Source organism: Stegostoma tigrinum, chromosome 24 (genome assembly GCF_030684315.1).
Source record: "Stegostoma tigrinum isolate sSteTig4 chromosome 24, sSteTig4.hap1, whole genome shotgun sequence".
NCBI classification, from domain to species: domain Eukaryota; kingdom Metazoa; phylum Chordata; class Chondrichthyes; order Orectolobiformes; family Stegostomatidae; genus Stegostoma; species Stegostoma tigrinum.
In genome coordinates this window covers 16,196,014-16,215,022 of record NC_081377.1, presented here as the reverse complement: position 1 = coordinate 16,215,022, position 19,009 = coordinate 16,196,014, and the positions used below count along the sequence as shown (strand labels likewise).

The 19,009-nt window shown below is 39.0% G+C and overlaps 1 protein-coding gene across 1 annotated transcript; it reads right to left on the bottom strand.

Annotated features, from left to right (window-relative positions):
- Nucleotides 1-3,651: 3,651 nt before the first annotated feature.
- Nucleotides 3,652-17,023, bottom strand: LOC125465156 (gap junction beta-3 protein-like). The gene is made up of 3 exons (XM_048558360.1): nucleotides 16,863-17,023; nucleotides 16,476-16,530; nucleotides 3,652-7,186 (listed from the first exon to the last, which is right to left on the bottom strand). Exon 3 carries the CDS (start codon nucleotides 7,165-7,167, stop codon nucleotides 6,370-6,372), a length of 798 nt encoding a protein of 265 aa, XP_048414317.1. The 5' UTR covers nucleotides 7,168-7,186; nucleotides 16,476-16,530; nucleotides 16,863-17,023; the 3' UTR covers nucleotides 3,652-6,369.
- Nucleotides 17,024-19,009: the final 1,986 nt, after the last annotated feature.

The following is a 19,009-nucleotide window of genomic DNA, read 5'->3' as shown; positions in this document are numbered from 1 at the left end:
CATGGCTATTGATGATACAAATATCTCAGTGAGGGGCTCAGCAATCACTTCCTTAACTTCCCACAAAGTTCTGGGGTACACCTGACCTGGTCCCAAGGATTATTCCACCGATATGCATTTTAAGACGTCCAGCACCTCCTCCTCTGTAACATACACACTTTACAAGTTGTCACAATTTATTTCCCCAAGTTCTGTGGCTTCCACATCCTTCTCCATGTAAGTACTGATACAATATACTTGTTTAGTATCTCACTCATCTCCTGCGGTTCTACACATAAGCAGCCTTGCTGGTCCTTAAGGGGCCATATTCTCTCCCTAGCTACTCTTTTGTCCTTAATGTATTTTTAGAAATCCTTTGGATTCTCCTTAACCCTTTTTGCCAAAACTGTCTTATGTCACCTTTTAGCCCTCCTGATTTCCCCCTTAAGTATATCCCTACTTCCTTTATATTCCTCTGGGGTTTGACTTGATCTCTGCTTTTTTTCCTGACATAAGTTTCCTTTCTTTCCTTGACTAGAACATCTATTTCTCTAGTCACCCAGCATTTCCTACACGGTCCAGCCTTGCTCTTCACCCTGACAGGGAGGGACATTCTGTTCCTGGTCTCTGATTATTTCATTTTTGAAAACCTCCCACTTTTCAGCTGTCAGTTAACCTGTGAAATTCCGCTCCTAGTCAACGTTTGAAAGTTCTTGCTAAATACTGTCAAAATCGGTCCTCTCCAATTTAGAATGCCAACTTTAAGATCAGGTCTATCCTTTTCTGTGAATATTTTAAACCAAGTAGAACTATGATCACTCACCCCAAAATGCTCCCCCAATGACTCCTCAGTCACTTGCCCTGCATTTTTTTCCCCAGGAGTATGTCGCGTTTTGCCCCTTATCTCGTAGGGGCATCCACATATTGAGCTAGTAAACTTTCTTGTATACACTTAACAAATTCCTTTATGTCCAATCCTTTAACATCTATCTTTTCTTCAATCAATTTGTCAACAAGTTTGAACATGGTAGGAATTCAAATAAGAATTCGTGCCGGTCTCTGGTGTGAAAAAATTCAATTTTGGCGTTTCTTTGTAACTCAGGTTTTTGACGCTGGGTCTGGAGCAGGATTTCAATCTGGATATGGTAGCAGGAGTGGTGATGGGCAGCTGTGTGTATCATGAGCTACTGTGTTGGCTTCCCAGCACCATCCTGTCCATGAGCATCGGTTAGCTACACACAAGCAATGGCCTCATCAAAGCCATTTAAGGTTGTTGAAATGCCAATGGAGATAAATTACCAGAGGCTGAGTAGAATTTTGTCAGCCTGTGGGTCCCATGCACTTTTGGTCACACTTCAGCCCTATGCTCCTGATCTTTGGGCATCCGCTGCGGAGTGATCTGGGCAGGTCAGTGGACCTCCCTGTAGGTCTGAACCTGGGCTTGGCTAAATTAGCTTTTCACAGGTATAGGTAGTGGGCCTTGGAGGGGGTCACATCTGTCAACTATCTACCTCTCTTCCTGGGATAGTGGGGTTGAGTAATAGATGTTAATCAGCAGGCAATTTCCTTGTCATTGTGTGACCTGATGTCATGAGACATCACAGTGTCATTGCGTCATTTCCCCCTGTGCTACACCATTGGACATTTGGCTAGTCAGTCCTGCCAGTGGGACAAGCCACAGTCAGGGATGATGATGTCTGGTACAAGAGTTTGTAAAAGGTATGATTCAGTTTGTGTGACAAAGCCCCAGAATTGTACAACAACCCCTAGGCTGACATTGTGGCTCAATGGTTAGCAGTGCTACCTCTCAGCACCAGGGACCTGGGTTCAACTCCACACTTGGGCAACTCTTTGTGTGGAGTTTGCATGCTCTCCCCTTGTCTGCTTGGGTTTCCTCCCACAGTCTAAAGATATGCAGGTTCAGTGGATCAGTCATGTTAAAGTGCCCACAGTGTCAAGGAATGTGTGGGCTAGGTGGATTAGCTATTGGAAATGCAGGGTTACAGAGATGGGATGGGTCTGGGGCAGGGTATCCTCTTTGGAGGGTCAGTGTAGACTCAATGGGCTAAATAGCCTGCTTCTACACCACAGTGATTCAATGATCATGATAGGAGACTTACAGGATTGGCTGGGCGGAGAGGCCTGTTGTCTTCTTTGGGGCCTTGGTCAATGTTGGGTGTTCAATATTGTTTCTTATTAAGACTTTTCAGTGATTAGAAACAACTTGAGTGGCTTCTCACCATTGCAGATGTGATTTAAGAGTTAATAGTATTGCAGTGGTTCTGGGGTCATCTGGTTAGATTGGGTAAGGCTAGCAATTTTCTTTTTCACTCAGACTGTCATGAATTGACTGACTTTTTACAATAATTCAGCCTTCTCATAATCATTGCTGGGGTGAAGTTTTTAATTCCAGATATATTAATGATTACATTTAAATTCTGCAACTACTGTGATGAAGTTTTAATTTATGTCATTGCAGCATGAGCCCAAATTTCTGGATTACTAGTCCAGGAACATAACCATTACCTGACTTTCTTCAGCATGACTTACATTATTAGTTCCATAATGTTATCCTTTTTATCTTTGATATATTTTCTGTTGATCACGTCAATCTGTCAGAATCCTCCTCCTTCTCATATTTGGCTTGCTCCTGATTGCTAATTGCCAACATTATCTTGCTACTTGCTATCATTAGCAAATTTGGACAATCAATCTCTAATTCTCCTCAACAATTGAACATTAAAATAATCCAACACTAATCCTGTGGGAGCCAACCAATCCTGGCTGCCACCCTGAAATGTCTCCATTAACAATCACCTTATCCAATTATGATAGCAAAGTCATAACAGCATGGAAACAGACCCTTGATCTAACAGTCCATGCTAAATATAATCCCAAAATAAGCTTAGTCCCATCTTCGTACACATGGCCCATATCTTTTAAACGTTGTAACTATACCTGCAACCACCACTTCCTCTGGAAGTGGAATCTATAGTTCTTTGAGACAAACAATATTTCTTCAAAGGATCTTAATTGTTCTTCCTTCATGCTATGGCAACTTGCCCTATCACAATCATACTAGGTAATATGTTCATGTTGACATCTGTGCACTTTGTATTCAAAATTTACCCTGTCCTATTTCTAATTGGTTTGGGTATCAATCAATTGAGCCTGGCTCTCCTCCTTTACTGAACTGAATGATGCATCAGTATAACTAACAATTTGAAATCCAGTCATGATTGAAAGATTAAATCCTTTCACAAGTATTTAATTATTTCTAAATATTTCTACTTTTAGTCGGCTTAGTTTGTGAACAAATGGAATAAAATAAGTTCTAAAGTAAAGGCAGTTGGAAATTCACATGGTGGATCACTAGTCTCAGTGGCAAGAGAAACATTTCTGCAGCAGATGAGGACAAAGTAGGAGTAAATGAACCTTAACTTTTCCACATGTCGTGGCATAGGCAGGAGTTGAAAACCTGTCAGCGTCCATGTTTTAGTTGCAGCTCTCTGCCTGAAGTGGAGAGGAATGAACAGTGAACTAAAAAAAGGAATAAAGTACTCTGCCCACTTTCAGATGAAATAAATGTTAAAAAAAGTCACTATTAAATTAAATACATATTTAATGAATTCTTCACTTTGTTGCAAAATATATACAATATAAATATGGGAAATATTATACAGCAACATGGTAATTCAAGAACAAGAAAACTGTCTAAAATAAGTCAGTTATAGGCTGCCATTGTAACTTTCACACAAAAGGTCATTGACCTTGACAGGTAAAATGCTTAATCCACATAAGCCAACACAATGGATATACATCATTGCATACAAAATGCTTTTAAAAAAATCTGTTCCCTGAGCATATGAGAATCAATTCATATTTGCATATGTGATTTCCTAAATAACTCTTTGTTACACAGGAGTACTTGAAGGTAAATCTGCCTTAGTCCATAGCTCACAAAGTGCAAGGCATGTATAAGCAATTGGTATCTTTTAGAACTAGTGGGTGAAATGTTTGGTATCAATGGTGTTGTTAAATTTGTTGTAATTCATAGGCTGTCCAATACATGCTAGCGTGATTTACTTTTCAATTAACTTCAGTGGGCTGGACAAACAGACATATTATGAGCTGATTTACCTTCTACCAAAGCTGATTGTTATATTGGGCAGAACCCTTACTCAGGGAAGGTAGCAGTAGTTTCTCCGTTAGCTGCTCAGATATTTAACAGCCACTGCAAATCAAATGTCTTGTTTGTGGAAGCAACATAAAATCAAATGTAATAAAGTTCAGTAAATTTCCAACAGCAGTTTTATACCTGGGTGTCAAGTTAAACAATGACTTCTTAAAAAAAAACTTTAAAATCATAGTCATAACCCTGATTGTGATTTTACAATATCTAACTTTCAACAATTGTGTCAGATGGTAAGGACTAACAGTATGCTTTGCCATTTACAATCCCACATTGAAACCTGAAGTCTATTTAAGACTTTGAGACACTATCAAGGACAAGTTAATGGTTACAACTGTAATTCCTGTCAACCTTTATCAACACTTTTACTGGATTTGTACTTTTAAGATTCTGTGTTAAGTTGTGCAGCATTGTGAGCAACGTTCAGCTAATTAAAACAAACCTCTCTAGAAATAGAGAGGTTTGGTGAGGTAAACAGGACTATTATTAACAGTGTGTGAAAGTGGGACTCTACTCCCACCTCCAGAATTAATAGATGTCTGAATTTCTGAGCAGGCATTTTTCATACATATTGACATCAAAAGCATTAATATTAGTATTATGTAAACATGCTTTCTTAATTTCAGCCATTATTAAATCAACTAAAAACTTATACAATTGTGGGGATTCATAACCATCTATTTAACAGTATGGCAGTATTTTCTTGACACAGGCTACAGCAGTTTGCAGAAGATAAAAGTGAGCAACTATCGATTGAAGTTACACTCAGAAATCTGCCAACAAAATACTTCAAAAATGTCATTTGTTCATGAAATGAATCAGGTCCTATTGAGATGAATAGTGAATCTGCATTACCCAAAGCTATTGACTTTCAAAAGCACTAAAAAAATTTACATTGATCTGCTTTAAATTTTGGGACTGGGCTAGTTATGCAATTCTAACTTTTCCACTTCTTGATATTCCGCATCAGTTAGCTTCTCAAATACCTTGTTTTGCCACTCTCAGCAATTCTTACTCTGGTTTTCATTTTGTTTAATGTGAGAGATCAATTTGTCTCGTATGTACAAGGTAAAATCTTGATAGATGCACCTCTCCAAATAAGAGTGTCAACTAATTGCTTCAATAATCTAAACTTCATTTTTGAAAGGATCAAACTGCAATATGTGCCATTTAATGTGATGTTCTTGTAACAAGAAACTTGATTCTTGGCTGTTTCAACAAACTTCAAAGTCTTTTAGGTCTCTGTGTTCAAGATATAACTGTAAAAATCTCCACACCAAACAGGTGCATGGAAATGATCTTGTATGTGTGTGACGAGCAATGTCGGTCACAAATTATTCTTTCAAACCAGCAATCAAAAACTATCATCCTTCTATGTTTTATAAGGTTATCCCAACCTCGTGTTTTGGAGTGATGTTCATTCATAAGCTTATAGGACGAACGCTGTTAAATAATCTCAATTTAATAAGTGAATCTCTGATGCCATTATCAATGCTTTTGCTTGGAACAATAATAATATGTTGAAGCAGAAATAAGGTAATTAGATACTTAAATCATTCATCTAAAGTGCATTAACAATCATATTATGTCAATCACATGTATGCGAATTAATCTTGTTATTTTAGTCTTTGCCACTCATCTTCACACTGCATTATTCACCACAAATATATGGAGGAGATGGTTAAAGTCAATGGTAATATTTTAAGCCTATTTTCAAAAATTAATATTGGTAAACTTTTTTTGCTCTTCTTTTTGCTTTCAACTCCTAACAGAAGCAAATTACAATAAATTAACTCGCATTCATTGCCAAAATGTTTCTTTTTCCCTTCTGACCTCCACGTTAACTTTCCAGACATCTGGGTGTTGTTTATCTTCTGAGCAGAAGAATGGAACAATACTGTCTACGGATACCTAGCTTGTGCTCCAACAAATCACTCTTTGTGCACCAGAGATCCAGATCATGCAAAATCTGTACTCCTTCCCTCTAAGGCCTGGATTAAGTTTGACCAATTTCCTTGAAGAGAATCCAGCCACAAACAAAAGAACTCTAACTAGCTATCTGAGGAAGCTTACATTTAAATGTTGGCATTGGTTGCTATTTGATCTGATGGATCATTTGGTAAAAGTTTCAATGTTGTTGTGCTATCACTTAGAGATCATCTTTGAGCAAAGATGTACTGAGATATGGTAGAGGCATATTACATTGCGGAAAGATTTGGAGCAGAAGCATGAATGTAATCCAGTGACTTGCCATTTGGTAAGTGGTTTACATGAATGAGTTTGTGGGGATGATAGTCAGTCTTACCTTTAGCAAGTGCTGATTTTCTTCTCCCACAATGCAACATACAAAACCGGAAACACCTTTTAGAGATTAAGTAGATAATTTCAGATATGCTTATTACAATGCAAAGAGATGATGCCCCAACCATAAAATAAGTGAAAATTCTTTTCTCAGTTGGTCTAGCAATGTAACAATCTACTACATTGGGGCAAGGTTCTTCCTCACATTTGACGAGACGAGGCATATCAAAACTGTCATAAATCCGGTGTAGGATGTACAGGAAAACAATTTCAAACACCGTTTTAAAAAGCAGACTGATCAAATAGGTCCACCAGAGGCCGCCATGTTTTTTCCCAGCGTTTTCATACAGCTTGGTGTTAGTATCTGGGTGCCTCAGGTGGTATTTTTTTTCTTTTTCTTTCCTATAGGCCACATGCATGACAACTAATAGGGAAGGTGTAGAGATGAAAATCAATTGCAAAGCCCACAGCCTGATGTGGGAGATGGGGAAGTAATGATCGAAACACACATTGGTGCACCCAGGTTGCCTGGTGTTACAGTCAAAATCTTTCTGGTCATCGCCCCATACTTTTTCTGCTGCCACCACATAAACGAGCACCCGGAAGATGAAGACCACCGACAGCCAAATCCGTCCAAATCCTGTAGAATATTTGTTTACGCCACTAAGGACGCCTTGTAATGTCTTCCAATCCATTGTGGCTGGAGTTATCAACCTTCAATACACAACAAATAAAGAAACTACTTAATAATTCATCCCCATACACAATAAAACAATATAATTTCATGCAATGTTCTGGATATTTATCTCCTGTATAGAATAGTATGACCTGAAGTAGAACCTAATCCGGAAAAACAGCTTGCAAATGTTTATTCTCATGTCCAGATCTCTGCTGAAATCTACTTGCCAGTGCATATTGTTTCCTTTTTCAGAGAGCATTTTACACATAATAAAAATTAGAAAGCAATGGTGCCTGCTATGAAAAGACAATGCTTCTTTCCAATGCTGCTTATAGTTTATTTGGGGTTCCAGGCAAAGACATTGTCATTTTGGAAACCTCAATGAAGTGTGTGAATCCTTGGATGTTAGTGGACCCCCCAAATACTACTTTTATCTGCTTTAACAGAGTACAAGATACACCCATTATTCTCAGGAGGAAACAGTCAGTTCACTGGTATCTGATTGAAGAGGTGAAAGCGCATTGAATGGAGTCTTCTCTGGGCAGAATGTTTGTTTGCTTTTCATGTTTGTCTCTGTGTCTGTCTTCATAGGGCAGCATATGACTTATCCTTCCTATAGGGTCGGTAGGTCAGATAGGAAAACTTGAACCTCAGTGGGGAGATGGTCTTCACCTGAACTGGAAGTTTCCTGAAAGCTACGGCAAAACAGGAGACCACTGCTACAGCATTCTGCATGGAGTAGCCATGACTTCAGCCTTCCCCCTACCTCTATACGCATCAGAATCATGCAGCTGGAGACATCCGCAATCCTAACTTACAATCATGTATAAAACAAGTTCCAGCTGATTGATTAATCTTTCTGTCCCTGATCCTCAGAAGCAAACAGGAAAGGTCAATTGATTTTCTCATTTTTACAGGAACCTTACAAAGGTAGGAATGTGTCTCCTTTGTCCCACAGTAAATTATAGGTTAAATATCCTCAAGAATTAATCATTACAGCAACTTTTATCTTGCTGCTTTAAACATGAAAAAAAATGTTTCAGGGTATTTATCAGACAACATCTGACATTGTGCCATCTAATTCATATTTTAGGAATGGTAATCAAAGGCTCAGTCAAAAAGACAGATTTCAAGGAGCTTCATCAAGGAGGAGTGTGTTATTGGAACACAGATTAGTTAGGTCATGAATTCCAGAGCTATAACCCTTGGCAACTGACAGTGGGGCCATCAAAAGGATGTTGAGAATAAGATTTTTTTAAAAAATTCTTAGTCCCCTGCAGTAGTCATTGTTTAAGAATATGTGCTTCCTTGCATTATATGGCAAATTACAGTAATCATTCTATTTCTTATTTCGATGAATATTTATTTATTTGTAGAGCAAAGAAAACAGACAGTAACATTGATTGGTTTTCTTCCTGCCCTATGGGGAAGCTGCTGAAACATGCCTGCCAGCTCCCTGTAATGATACACACCCAAAATGAAATGTTGCTGCATACAGGATTTGGGAAGGGAAATCAAGTAGAAAAAAAACTACATTGCTTTGTGATGTGGTTTTAGAAAATTGAGACCTTCTTGTCTTTTTGTGAGATAAAAGCATGATTAAATAATGCAGCAGCATTTTAATCAATTTATCATGCCTGTTACAATTGAACCAGTCAGTGTGGTTGCATTGTTCTATTCCAAGGTAGCAACATTTTTATTCGTGCAATGTTGTGCATTAATATGAAAATTTGGCATTTGATAATAAAATAAATATTTGATGTTTTATGTTCTGTTAATGTATTGTAAACTAAATATTTGTTTAACAAGATTTCAAAAGCATACAGTATAATTGTTTCATACTAGATAAGGACTTTGTTTGAATAATAGCAACTGCTTACTTGGTGAAATTTTACTTTTTTTCTGGAATGTGAGATTTTGATAATGGCGCTAGTGCACCTCTAACCAGCCCAAACAGATGGATAGAGAGGGGGAAGACGGAGAGTGATCAGTACCTGCTTTGTTGGACTGTAATGCATGTTCTAAAATCCCTAAACATGTTAGCCATTCATGGATCAAGAGCCAGCTTGTGGGTTGGTTAGCTCAGTTGGCTGGACTGCTGGTACGGAAAGCAGAGTGACACCAACAGCATGGGTTCAAGTAATGCAATATTTGTGGCATGCAAAGAATTAACATAAGAAAATGAACATTTCTGATTGTAAACTGCAGCTCCTTATATCATGGGATACATCTGCAATCTAGTTCTTGCACTGACTCATATCTGATCATTTAATTACAGTGCAAACTACATCTCTGAATAAAATGATCCCACTCCCAAACAGCTCAAGTTGATTGCTACAGAGAGATTGCTAAAAGATTTGTCACTATTTCAGCTCATACTACTCATTATGCTGATAGGTAAGGCAGATGAACTCAGGGCGTAGACAGAAATATGGAACTGGGATATCAGAGCTATTCAAGAAACTGAGGGAGGGACAGGACTGGCAGCTCAATGTTCCAGGGTACAGATGCTATATGAATGGTAGAAGGGGAAGCAGGAAAGGAGGGGAAATGTGGAATTTTTGATTTGGGAAAACATCACAGCAGTACATAGACAGGATGTGCTTGAGAGATCATACTGTGAAGCGAAATGGGTGGAAGAGAGATATAAGGAGGGGGTGATCACTTTGCAAATGACTATTGGAGGGTCTGTAGTACAACAGGAAATGGAGGAGCAAATATGTGGGGAGAGTGCAGATAGCTGTAAAAATAATCGGGTTGTAATAGTAGGAGATGTTAACTTTCCAACCATAGCATTAAGCTTCAGGAAACATTTCTTAAACAATGTGTAGATGGCTCGACTAGAGAATGGGCAAAACACAACCACGTGCTGGAAAATAAGTCATGGAATTAACTGTGGTGTTAGTGCGGTTCACTTTGGGAGCAGTGATCATAATTCTATTACTTTAAAAACAGTTACGGAAATGGATAGATCTGGTTCACAATGTTAAAGTTCCAAATTGGGGTATGGCCAATTTTAATGGTATTAGACAGGAACTTTCAAAATTGATTGGTGAGGCTGTTTACAGGTAAAGGGACATCTGGCAATTTGGAAGCTTTCAAAAGTGAGATAGCAAGAATTCAGAGACAACATGTTCCTGTTAGTGTGAATGACAAGGCTGTCAGGAATAGGGTCCACTGGATGACTAAGGATATGGAGGCTCTGGTCAAGAAAAAAGAAAGCAGATGTTAAGAACAGACAGCTGGGATCAAGTTAATCCCTTAAGTATTGGGGGTGTAGAACAACACTTAAAAAGGGAAATCAGGAGGACAAAACGGGGACACAAAATAGCTATGGCAGATAGGATAAAGGAGAATCCAAAGAGATTCTGCAAGTATACCAAGGGCAAGAGAGTAGGGAGAGAATAGGCTGCTTTAAAAATCAATGAGGCTATCCATGTGTGGAACTGGGTGATATCCTAAATGAATGTTTCTTAGTCTTTACCATGGAGAACAACATGTAGTTAGGATAAAGGCAAACAATTAAATAGTGATATCATGAAAAGGGTTCACATTACAGTTCAGGTGATGCTGAATATCTTAAAACACATAGTGGATAAGTTCATGGAACCTGATCAAATGTATCCCAGGACATTGTGGGAAGCTAGAAAAAGAAATTGTGAGGATCCTAGCAGTGAAATTTGTACCATCAGCAGCCATGGGTGAGGTGCCAGATTGGAAGCTGGCTAACGCTGTGCCATTATTTAAGAAGGACTGCAAGGAAAAGCTAGGGAACTATAGATCGATGAGTTTGACATCAGTGGTGGGTAAGTTGTTGGAGGGGATTCTGAGATGACAGGATCTACATGCATTTGGAAAGGCAAAGACTGATTAGGGAGAGTCAGTATGGCTTTTTATGTGGTAAATCTGTATCTCTCAAAATTTGATTGAGCTTTTTGAAGGGATGACTAAGAAGATTGAAGGCAGAGAGGTTGTCAACAAGGACTTTAGTAAGGTCTTCGATAATGAACATGGAAGACTAGTTAGTAAGGTTGGATCCCACGTGGGATCCAGAGGGAGCTAGCCAAATTGGATTGACAGTAGAGACAAAGGGTGGAAGAGGACTGTTGTTAAAACTGGAGGCCTGTGCCCAACAGTGTGCTGCAAGGATCAATGCTGGGTCCACTATCTTTTATCGTGTATGCAAGAGATTTGATGACAATATAGGAGGCGTGGTTAGCAGGTTTGCGGATGACACCAAAATAGGTGTATTGAGAACAAAGAAGAAAGGTATTCTAAGATTACGCTGGGATCTTGATCAACTGTGCCAGACGGCTAAAGAATAGCAGATAAATGCAAGGTGTTGCATTTTTGTAAAACAAAGGAGGTCTTACGCACTTAATGGTTGGACTCTGAGGACTTATCGATCAGAGAGACCCGGGGTGCAGGTTCATAGTTCCTTGAAAGTGACTTCACAGGCAGACAGGGTGGGGATGAAGGTATTTTGCACATTTGTCTTCACTGGTAACAGCACTGAGTACGGGAGTTGCTACATCATGTTGAAGCTATAAAAGACATTGGTAAGGCCACATTCGGAGTATTGCGTACAATTCTGGCTGCCTGCTACAATGGAAAATTGTTATTAAATTGTAAAGAGTGCAAGAAAGGTTTACACACATGTTACTAAGACTGGATGGTTTGAGTTATAAGGGAGAAGTTGGGACCTTTTCCCTCAGAGTGTAGGAGGCTTGGGGGTGACCTTCTGGATGTTTTTAAAATAATGAGGGGTATAGATAGGATGAATAGCTAAAGCCTTTTCCCCAGGGTAGGGAGGCCCAAAATTAGAGGGTATTGTTTTGGGTGAAAGGGCAAGATTTTTAAGGGACCTGTAGGGTAACTTTTTCCAGAGGATGGTGTTTCCATGAAATAAGCTGCCAAAGGAAATGGTAGAGGTAGGAACAATTACAACATTTAAAATACATTTGGAAAGATACATGGATAGTAAAGGTTTACAGGGATATGGGCCAAATACAGGCAAATGGGACTAGTTCAGTTTAAGAAACCTGGTCATGAATGAATTGGGCCGTTGGGCCCGTTTCCATGCTGTATGATTCTATGAGCCTATTATCATGAGCTAAAATGCATGGGAAAACTAGAACAGTCTATATGCAAGAGACACTTTAGGATACTTTACATAATTACCAGTTGACAGAAATTAGAGTGGAAGTGTGTCTTACTGACTAGGCTAGTTTAAAAAGAAAAATTACTTTCAACATTCGCCATCAATTTCAATGCTTATGGATTAAAACAAACAACACAGCTCTTTGTCTCTGTTAATAGCTGCATTTAAGAATGAAGAATACATTCATTGCACTTAGATTGTGGGCAAAACAATACAAATGCCAGAATAAGATAGTGGAGAATAATGTAGGCTGATGAAACATTGGTTACACGCAACAAATTACCTAGCAGCTGGAAAGGAATAACAGGTTCATGTTGTGAGTATTACTCTTAACAGAACCTAGATTTCTATGATCCAACTAATGTTTGAAATAACTGCACACAGAAGCAGGTATCCCATTACCAAGTCACCCTTTATTTACTTGTGCACAGTACACTGACTACGGTCAGCAGCTCAGAGTCATTCCTCAACTGAGGAGATTTTAATCTCCTGGTTCTATTGATTTGCCAAGGTTTCCTGATTGAGGAGGTTCTTGAATGGGGTTGTTAACCTGGCCAATGAGGTCAAACAGGTTCCAAACACTACAATGTAATTACCTACAAAATCAAATTCAATGTTTTTCTCCCATTTCAGAGGCTCATTGTCATTTCATTGAATTATCACTGAACCCTCTCCACACCTCCCCCAATCAATATCCTTCAGGTTACCATTGACTAGAAACTGAACTACAGCAGCGACACAAATAGTGGTCACAAGACCAAGTCAAAAGCTAGGAGATCCACAATGGGTAACTCACCAGCTCACTCCCTAAAGTCTATCCACCACCTACAAAGGCACAAGTCAAGAGAGTGTGCTGGAATACTCCTCACTTCTCACTTGCCTGGATGACTACAGCTCCAACAGGTTCAACACCATTCAAAACAAAGCGGTTGGCTCGACTAGCATTTCATCCAGCACCTTCACCAGCAAAGTACATTGGCAGTACTGTGTGTCATTACAAGAAGCAGTGCAACTACTAATCGAGCGTTCTTTGATAGCACCTTCTAAACCCCAAGCTCAAAGAAAAAGGGCAGCAAGGAATATGTTAGGAAATTATCACTTGCGGTTTTCCTCCAAGCCACACTCCATTCTTACTTCGAACTAAAGCAACGTTTCTGCAATGTTACTGGCTCCTAGAACTACCTCCCTAACAGCATTCTTGGTGTCCCTTAATTTCTGAAACAGCAAAGGTTGAAGGAGGCAGCTCACCACCACCTTCGCCAGGGCATCTAGGGATGGACAATAAATGCAGCGCCACATCCCACAAACGAATGAGAAAAGAAAATTTGTTCTGTGCTTTCGATCTTTTCATCTTTCTAATAGGTTCCAAAATATCCTTTTTTGTAAAATTTCCTATAATAACCAGGCATTTTAGTGTTTAATGACCAGCAACATGTAATGGCTCTATTATCTATCTGTGTTCATTGCAGTTATCCAAGGCTGTCTTCACTTTAGGGTGTTTAAAAAAAAATCTGAAAGGGCAGCCATTTAACAAAAAACACAAGCCAGCCCATTTGACCATTTTAGAGTTATTGACCATGAGAACATTTAGAACCCAGGTCTCCCAACTGTCTGTACTTCACTTAATGCTTCAATAGCTCAGAAACATGGCAACGTTCTCAGGTAGTGTCACACTGTAAGTAAGAGGAGGTCTTCCTTAACTGGTACTAAGGCTAATATGTTGAAGCGCCTCATGATAGCAGGACACCTTAAGATCTGTGTTGGTGAGCTGATTGCTGACTGTTTATGGATTAAGTTATAATTCTAGGACAACTGAACCTCAAACTTCCTCAGTTCTGAGGAAAGGTCACCGGACCCAAAACGTTAACTCTGTTTTTCCTTCACAGATGCTGCCAGACCTGCTGAGCTTTTACGGCAACTTTGTTTTTGTTCAATCTCAAATGTCTTGCTTCACTCCTTCAAATTGGAAGACAAAACAGAACTGTATATATAAAATAAAAGACAGAGACAAGCAAGAGGAACAAAAGTTGGCCATTGTGCCTCCTGGGCTTTTTGGCCATTCAAATCATGACTGATCTAGATCGACATTTTTGTTCCATATGGGGAGCATGACAGCTTTTGCTGTGTTTGCTATAGTTGCGATTAAAACAACAAGTTAAAAGTTAACAAACATATTTTGAATTAAATTATCTCAATCAGATAAGTGAGTAAGAACAAAACTACCACTATTTACACAGCACACTGCTGCAGGTCAAACTGAGCAATTTCATTCTCCTGAGATAACAAGGTGTAGAGCTGGATGAACACAGCAGGCCAAGCAGCATCAGATGAGCAGGAAAGCTGACATTTCCAGTCTGGACCCTTCCTACTATCTCTGAATTTCACTCTCCTGATTGTTTATCGTGGTCTTTCCTGGTGAAAGATACATTTGTTTGTGTACCTAAAAGAATTGATGCAAAACAAACAATTAATTTGTGTCTAGCATTTTTTTGTTCCTGAAAAACTTTGCTATTTTGATGCTCCAATGATAAATATCAGGGAGATGGTGCCAATGTCACTGCACTAGTGATATATAGTTAGGCTAAAGCTGTGGGGACTTGTGTTCAAATCCCACCACAGCAGTCAGTGGAACTTAAATTCAATTAAATTCTGGAACTGTATATTAGTCTGGGGTTACTGGTGACCACTGTTACTACTACTGCTAGAATGTTGTCAGGACCCATAGCCTTTACAGTATCCAATGCCTTCAGCCTTTTCTTGATGCCATGTGTGATTGGCTAAAGACTGGTATCTCTAATGCTGTGGGTGTTAGGTGGATGCCAAGATGGATCATCTACTTCATATTTCTAACTTGAAATTGATGTATTTATTTCAGCCTTTTACACAGATGTACTGGGCTACCCCACTGTTACTTGTGGAGTTTCCTTCTGTTGTTAATTTAGTTGTTCACTACTATCCACAATGTGGCAGAGACTAGATCTATAACCAACTGGTCAAAGGATATCACTTAACTATGTTTATCACTTGCTGCTAATGCAGTAAAGCAAAAGAAAAGTCCTGTGTTATAGCTTAACCAGTTTAACACCTCAGTTTTAGGTATGCCTGATTCCGCTCCTGAATGCTTTTTGAACATCTGTAGTATTTCCTGCAGCAAGTTCTGCTCAGGCATCACTCCACATTTGCTGGCGTGTGCCATCTCCCAGTTCCACATTGTGCATCCCCACCACCTTGCCCCAGAGTCAGGCAGGTGCTGTTTTACCAGCTCCTTCCATACAATGTTGATTTTTTTTGCTGGTTAAAACTGCTGTAAAGTACAAGCTGGTGCTGCAGTTTTCATTGTTGCACTGATTCTGCTCGATGTCATTTAATGTTGCCCTCACATTATCCTAAAACTTCTAGTACCAAATATTAATTCAGTATTTAATATCTGCTGCTGTACGTTTAGCAATATATTCCTTCATTAAAAACAAGCAGTGCAAGTACCACCTGATGAGATGAGATTGCTGGACAAGAATGTTAATGGCAAGGTGGGACTGTACTGGGATATGCAATTCAATCACCCAGTGTTTGCACTGCTGTTCTGTCCAGGCTTTCATCCAACACCGGGGAACTTGCAAAATCAGAAACGTACAACTGAAGGAACTTAGTATGCTCCATATACTCTTTGCTTGGCATCAATAAGCAGAGAATGCTGCCCAGCCCCGAATATATTTGGTACTAACCCCCAAATACCATTACACACAGCCTCATGGCAAATGGATTGATAATATCCCAAAAGATAGAAAGTAATAAAAAAAGTAACCAACTGAAAGAAAAATTACTCTAGTTACAAAATACATTTTTGAAATAATGTGTCGAATTAGCTGAATACTGAGAAGTATCAATTTCCTTTATTATGCAAATCTTATTTTATCTCCCCTGTCTCATGAGTTTCTAATTGTAGGTCAAGATGTAGATTTTGTAGTCAAAGAATATTGTAATTTCAACATAAACCAATATAATAACCAGGCTTATCTTCAATGCAAAAAGAGAATGCTACAAATGTAGTCCAAATTACTCTCCACTCTCAACTGGACGTTCTCTCCACGTTGTCGAGCATGTAAAAACATTATAGGTACACTTCCTTCACTGATTCTTGAGACAAACTATTTAGTATGTCCTACCAGAATTGTTGATATCTTTGGTTTAACGATCACTATGTTCAGATCTTTCTTTTACCTGTAAGAAATCAGAAGATGAAAATTGTAAATTATGTTGAATCGAACGCAAATTATTTTGAATCGTACTGTGTGGCTTAATGCAATTTCCAAATGCAGTTTTACTAACTACTGTTCTTTATACTAAAGAGTATGCAGTTTTGTAAAAAAAAAGTGAAATGTCATTCAGTTTAACAGCCACGATTTAGCAGTTTTAATGACATTTAAACATTGTAAATGATATTCCCATAATACGGCTGGGATACCGTTTCGATTGTCAATAGTTTACCTTCAAATTTCAAAAAAAAATCTTTTTCATGGTTTTCATTTACAAGAATAACATGAAGGACTCACCAAATGACAAATGTTTTCAGACTTTACATCCACAGGTTAAGGAAGAATGGGTTAAAAGTCCGGGAAGCACAGGAAGCTGAGACTGATTCTCTACTTTCAATTGTTAAAACTCAACACTGCATGAAACCGTCTGACTGTGAAACACTCCTCTGGTTTCTTACTTGCCGTCTCGGTCACTTTATGTTCTTGGGTGGGGCGCTGTAAGCAATGACGTATGCGCCTGAAGACGCAGTGGTCCCAGCTATTAACACGTTTTAATGCACAGAACTCTGAAATTGATAAGAAGTAACCAGCGATAATGGGAACTGCAGAAGTAACCAGCTTTTGATTTATTAAAACTGAGCATTGCTGTAGGATTAATACCTGTTTCTTCATCATTCGACCCCGATTCGTTAATCTACAAATGGTTTGTCATGTGAAATGTCTTCACCCCCAGGTTATTATAGCAGCTTTTTCTGAATTTCTCAAGTCAGGAATGAATTGTTAACAATTTTTCCACCGTTTTACTAGACTTATTCACTTGTGAGATCCTGTGAGGTAGTGGATGAGGGGATTTTGAGGGAAAGAGAAGTGTGTCTGGCCAGTCAGCCTAAGAGTTGTCCTGGTGAGTAATTCTAACACTTCATCCATGTGGAAATGTAAAAAAAAACTTATTGAGATTGGTAGAGAATACGTTATTTGTGGTTGAATTGATCCCAATCCCATTCTTAAAGTAACCACATTTCCTGCAATTCCAATTTCACTTCTCAAACCAACCATGCAATCCCCATCTTTATCTTACTTTCCCAGATCCCAGTCCCTTTCAATCCCCTTTCTTCCAGATTCCTTTTAATAAACCTTCATTTTGAATCCAAATTCCAATCCATTTCCTGAGCCTGATCTTCCTGGGTCCTGATCCCATTCTTCAAAGTAACCGCATTGATCCAACTTCACAGATTAGCACCTCCTAAACTGACCCAGTCCCTGAGAATTATCCCAACCCTCAATTCAGTTGTCATATCCTAATCCCATTCCTCAGAATGACCACCAATATCAATTTGATTCCTCAGGCTGAACCACTGCCTCAACTCTGTTTCTCAAACGAATCATCCCAACCCACTCATCATTTATCGAGTGACCCTGCCTGAGATCCCTGGAAGTTGGAGTCAATCGCTGATCACTTCTTCTTTGGATAAACTGCAATACTATCATTGACCTTTGGTCCTGGTTGCGTTGATGGTACTGCAGAGCTGTTGGCATCTGATTGACCTCAAGCTCTAGGTGGCAGACCTTCGTCCTAAAACAAGGCAGAAATCTTGCCACAGAACAATTAATTGGCTGAAAACTTAAATTGGGATAAATTGAAAGTACATGTAATTCCCCAATTTATCTGTGTATTATACCCAGGTTGACAGAAAGTGCAGACCAGGTTTTTGTACTAAACAAGAATTAGTATTTATTCCACATAAATAGTAAGCAATTATGAACTGTTATCATTTGGCTCTATTAATTAAAACACTAACTCCTTTGTATAAAATTCCCTCAAACATAAATGCCAGACAAACACACATTTTAAAAAATGGTTGAGTGGAGGGTAAAACTTGGAAGGTATTTCAATGATGCCAGTTCACAAAGTTCACTGAAATGATACTTTGGCTTGCCAGAGCCTGCTGTCCAATAATCTCACCCTCCTATAGGTACCTTCATTTCTTTGCAAGACACACAGTGTGATTGGCTCACAACTTATTAAAGTCTCTGACCTATTGATGAAAAGTAACAGCTTACAGCAACTGGTGAGGGAAAATAAATTGGCCTTCTTCAGGCTTGAGGATTCCTTTTACTGCAGAGACAAAGCTAGCTCCTCACTTTCCAGAGTTCCAATGACTTCCCACTATGTCAAATACACTCTTGAGTTGCTCACCCATCTGGGAACCAATCACATAATTGTTGTCAGGCAGAATTCCTTCAACACTGACAACTTGATAGACTGATCAGCTACTTATTTCTGGCCGAAACTCCCTTCATATTCACACCTGGCGCCCCCTCATTTGCAGCCAAATATCACCTGCTGGTTGAACAATAGCAGTATAAGTATCATTTGCAGTAAATATTGTTAGCTTGGTTTTAAAAACTGCAGCAGTCCTTTTCACAATCCTTGTTTTTTAAAA

What these genes read in the sequence shown, in the direction of transcription:
- LOC125465156 (XM_048558360.1), bottom strand. Translation starts at nt 7,167, where the DNA reads ATGGATTGGAAGACATTACAAGGCGTCCTTAGTGGCGTAAACAAATAT.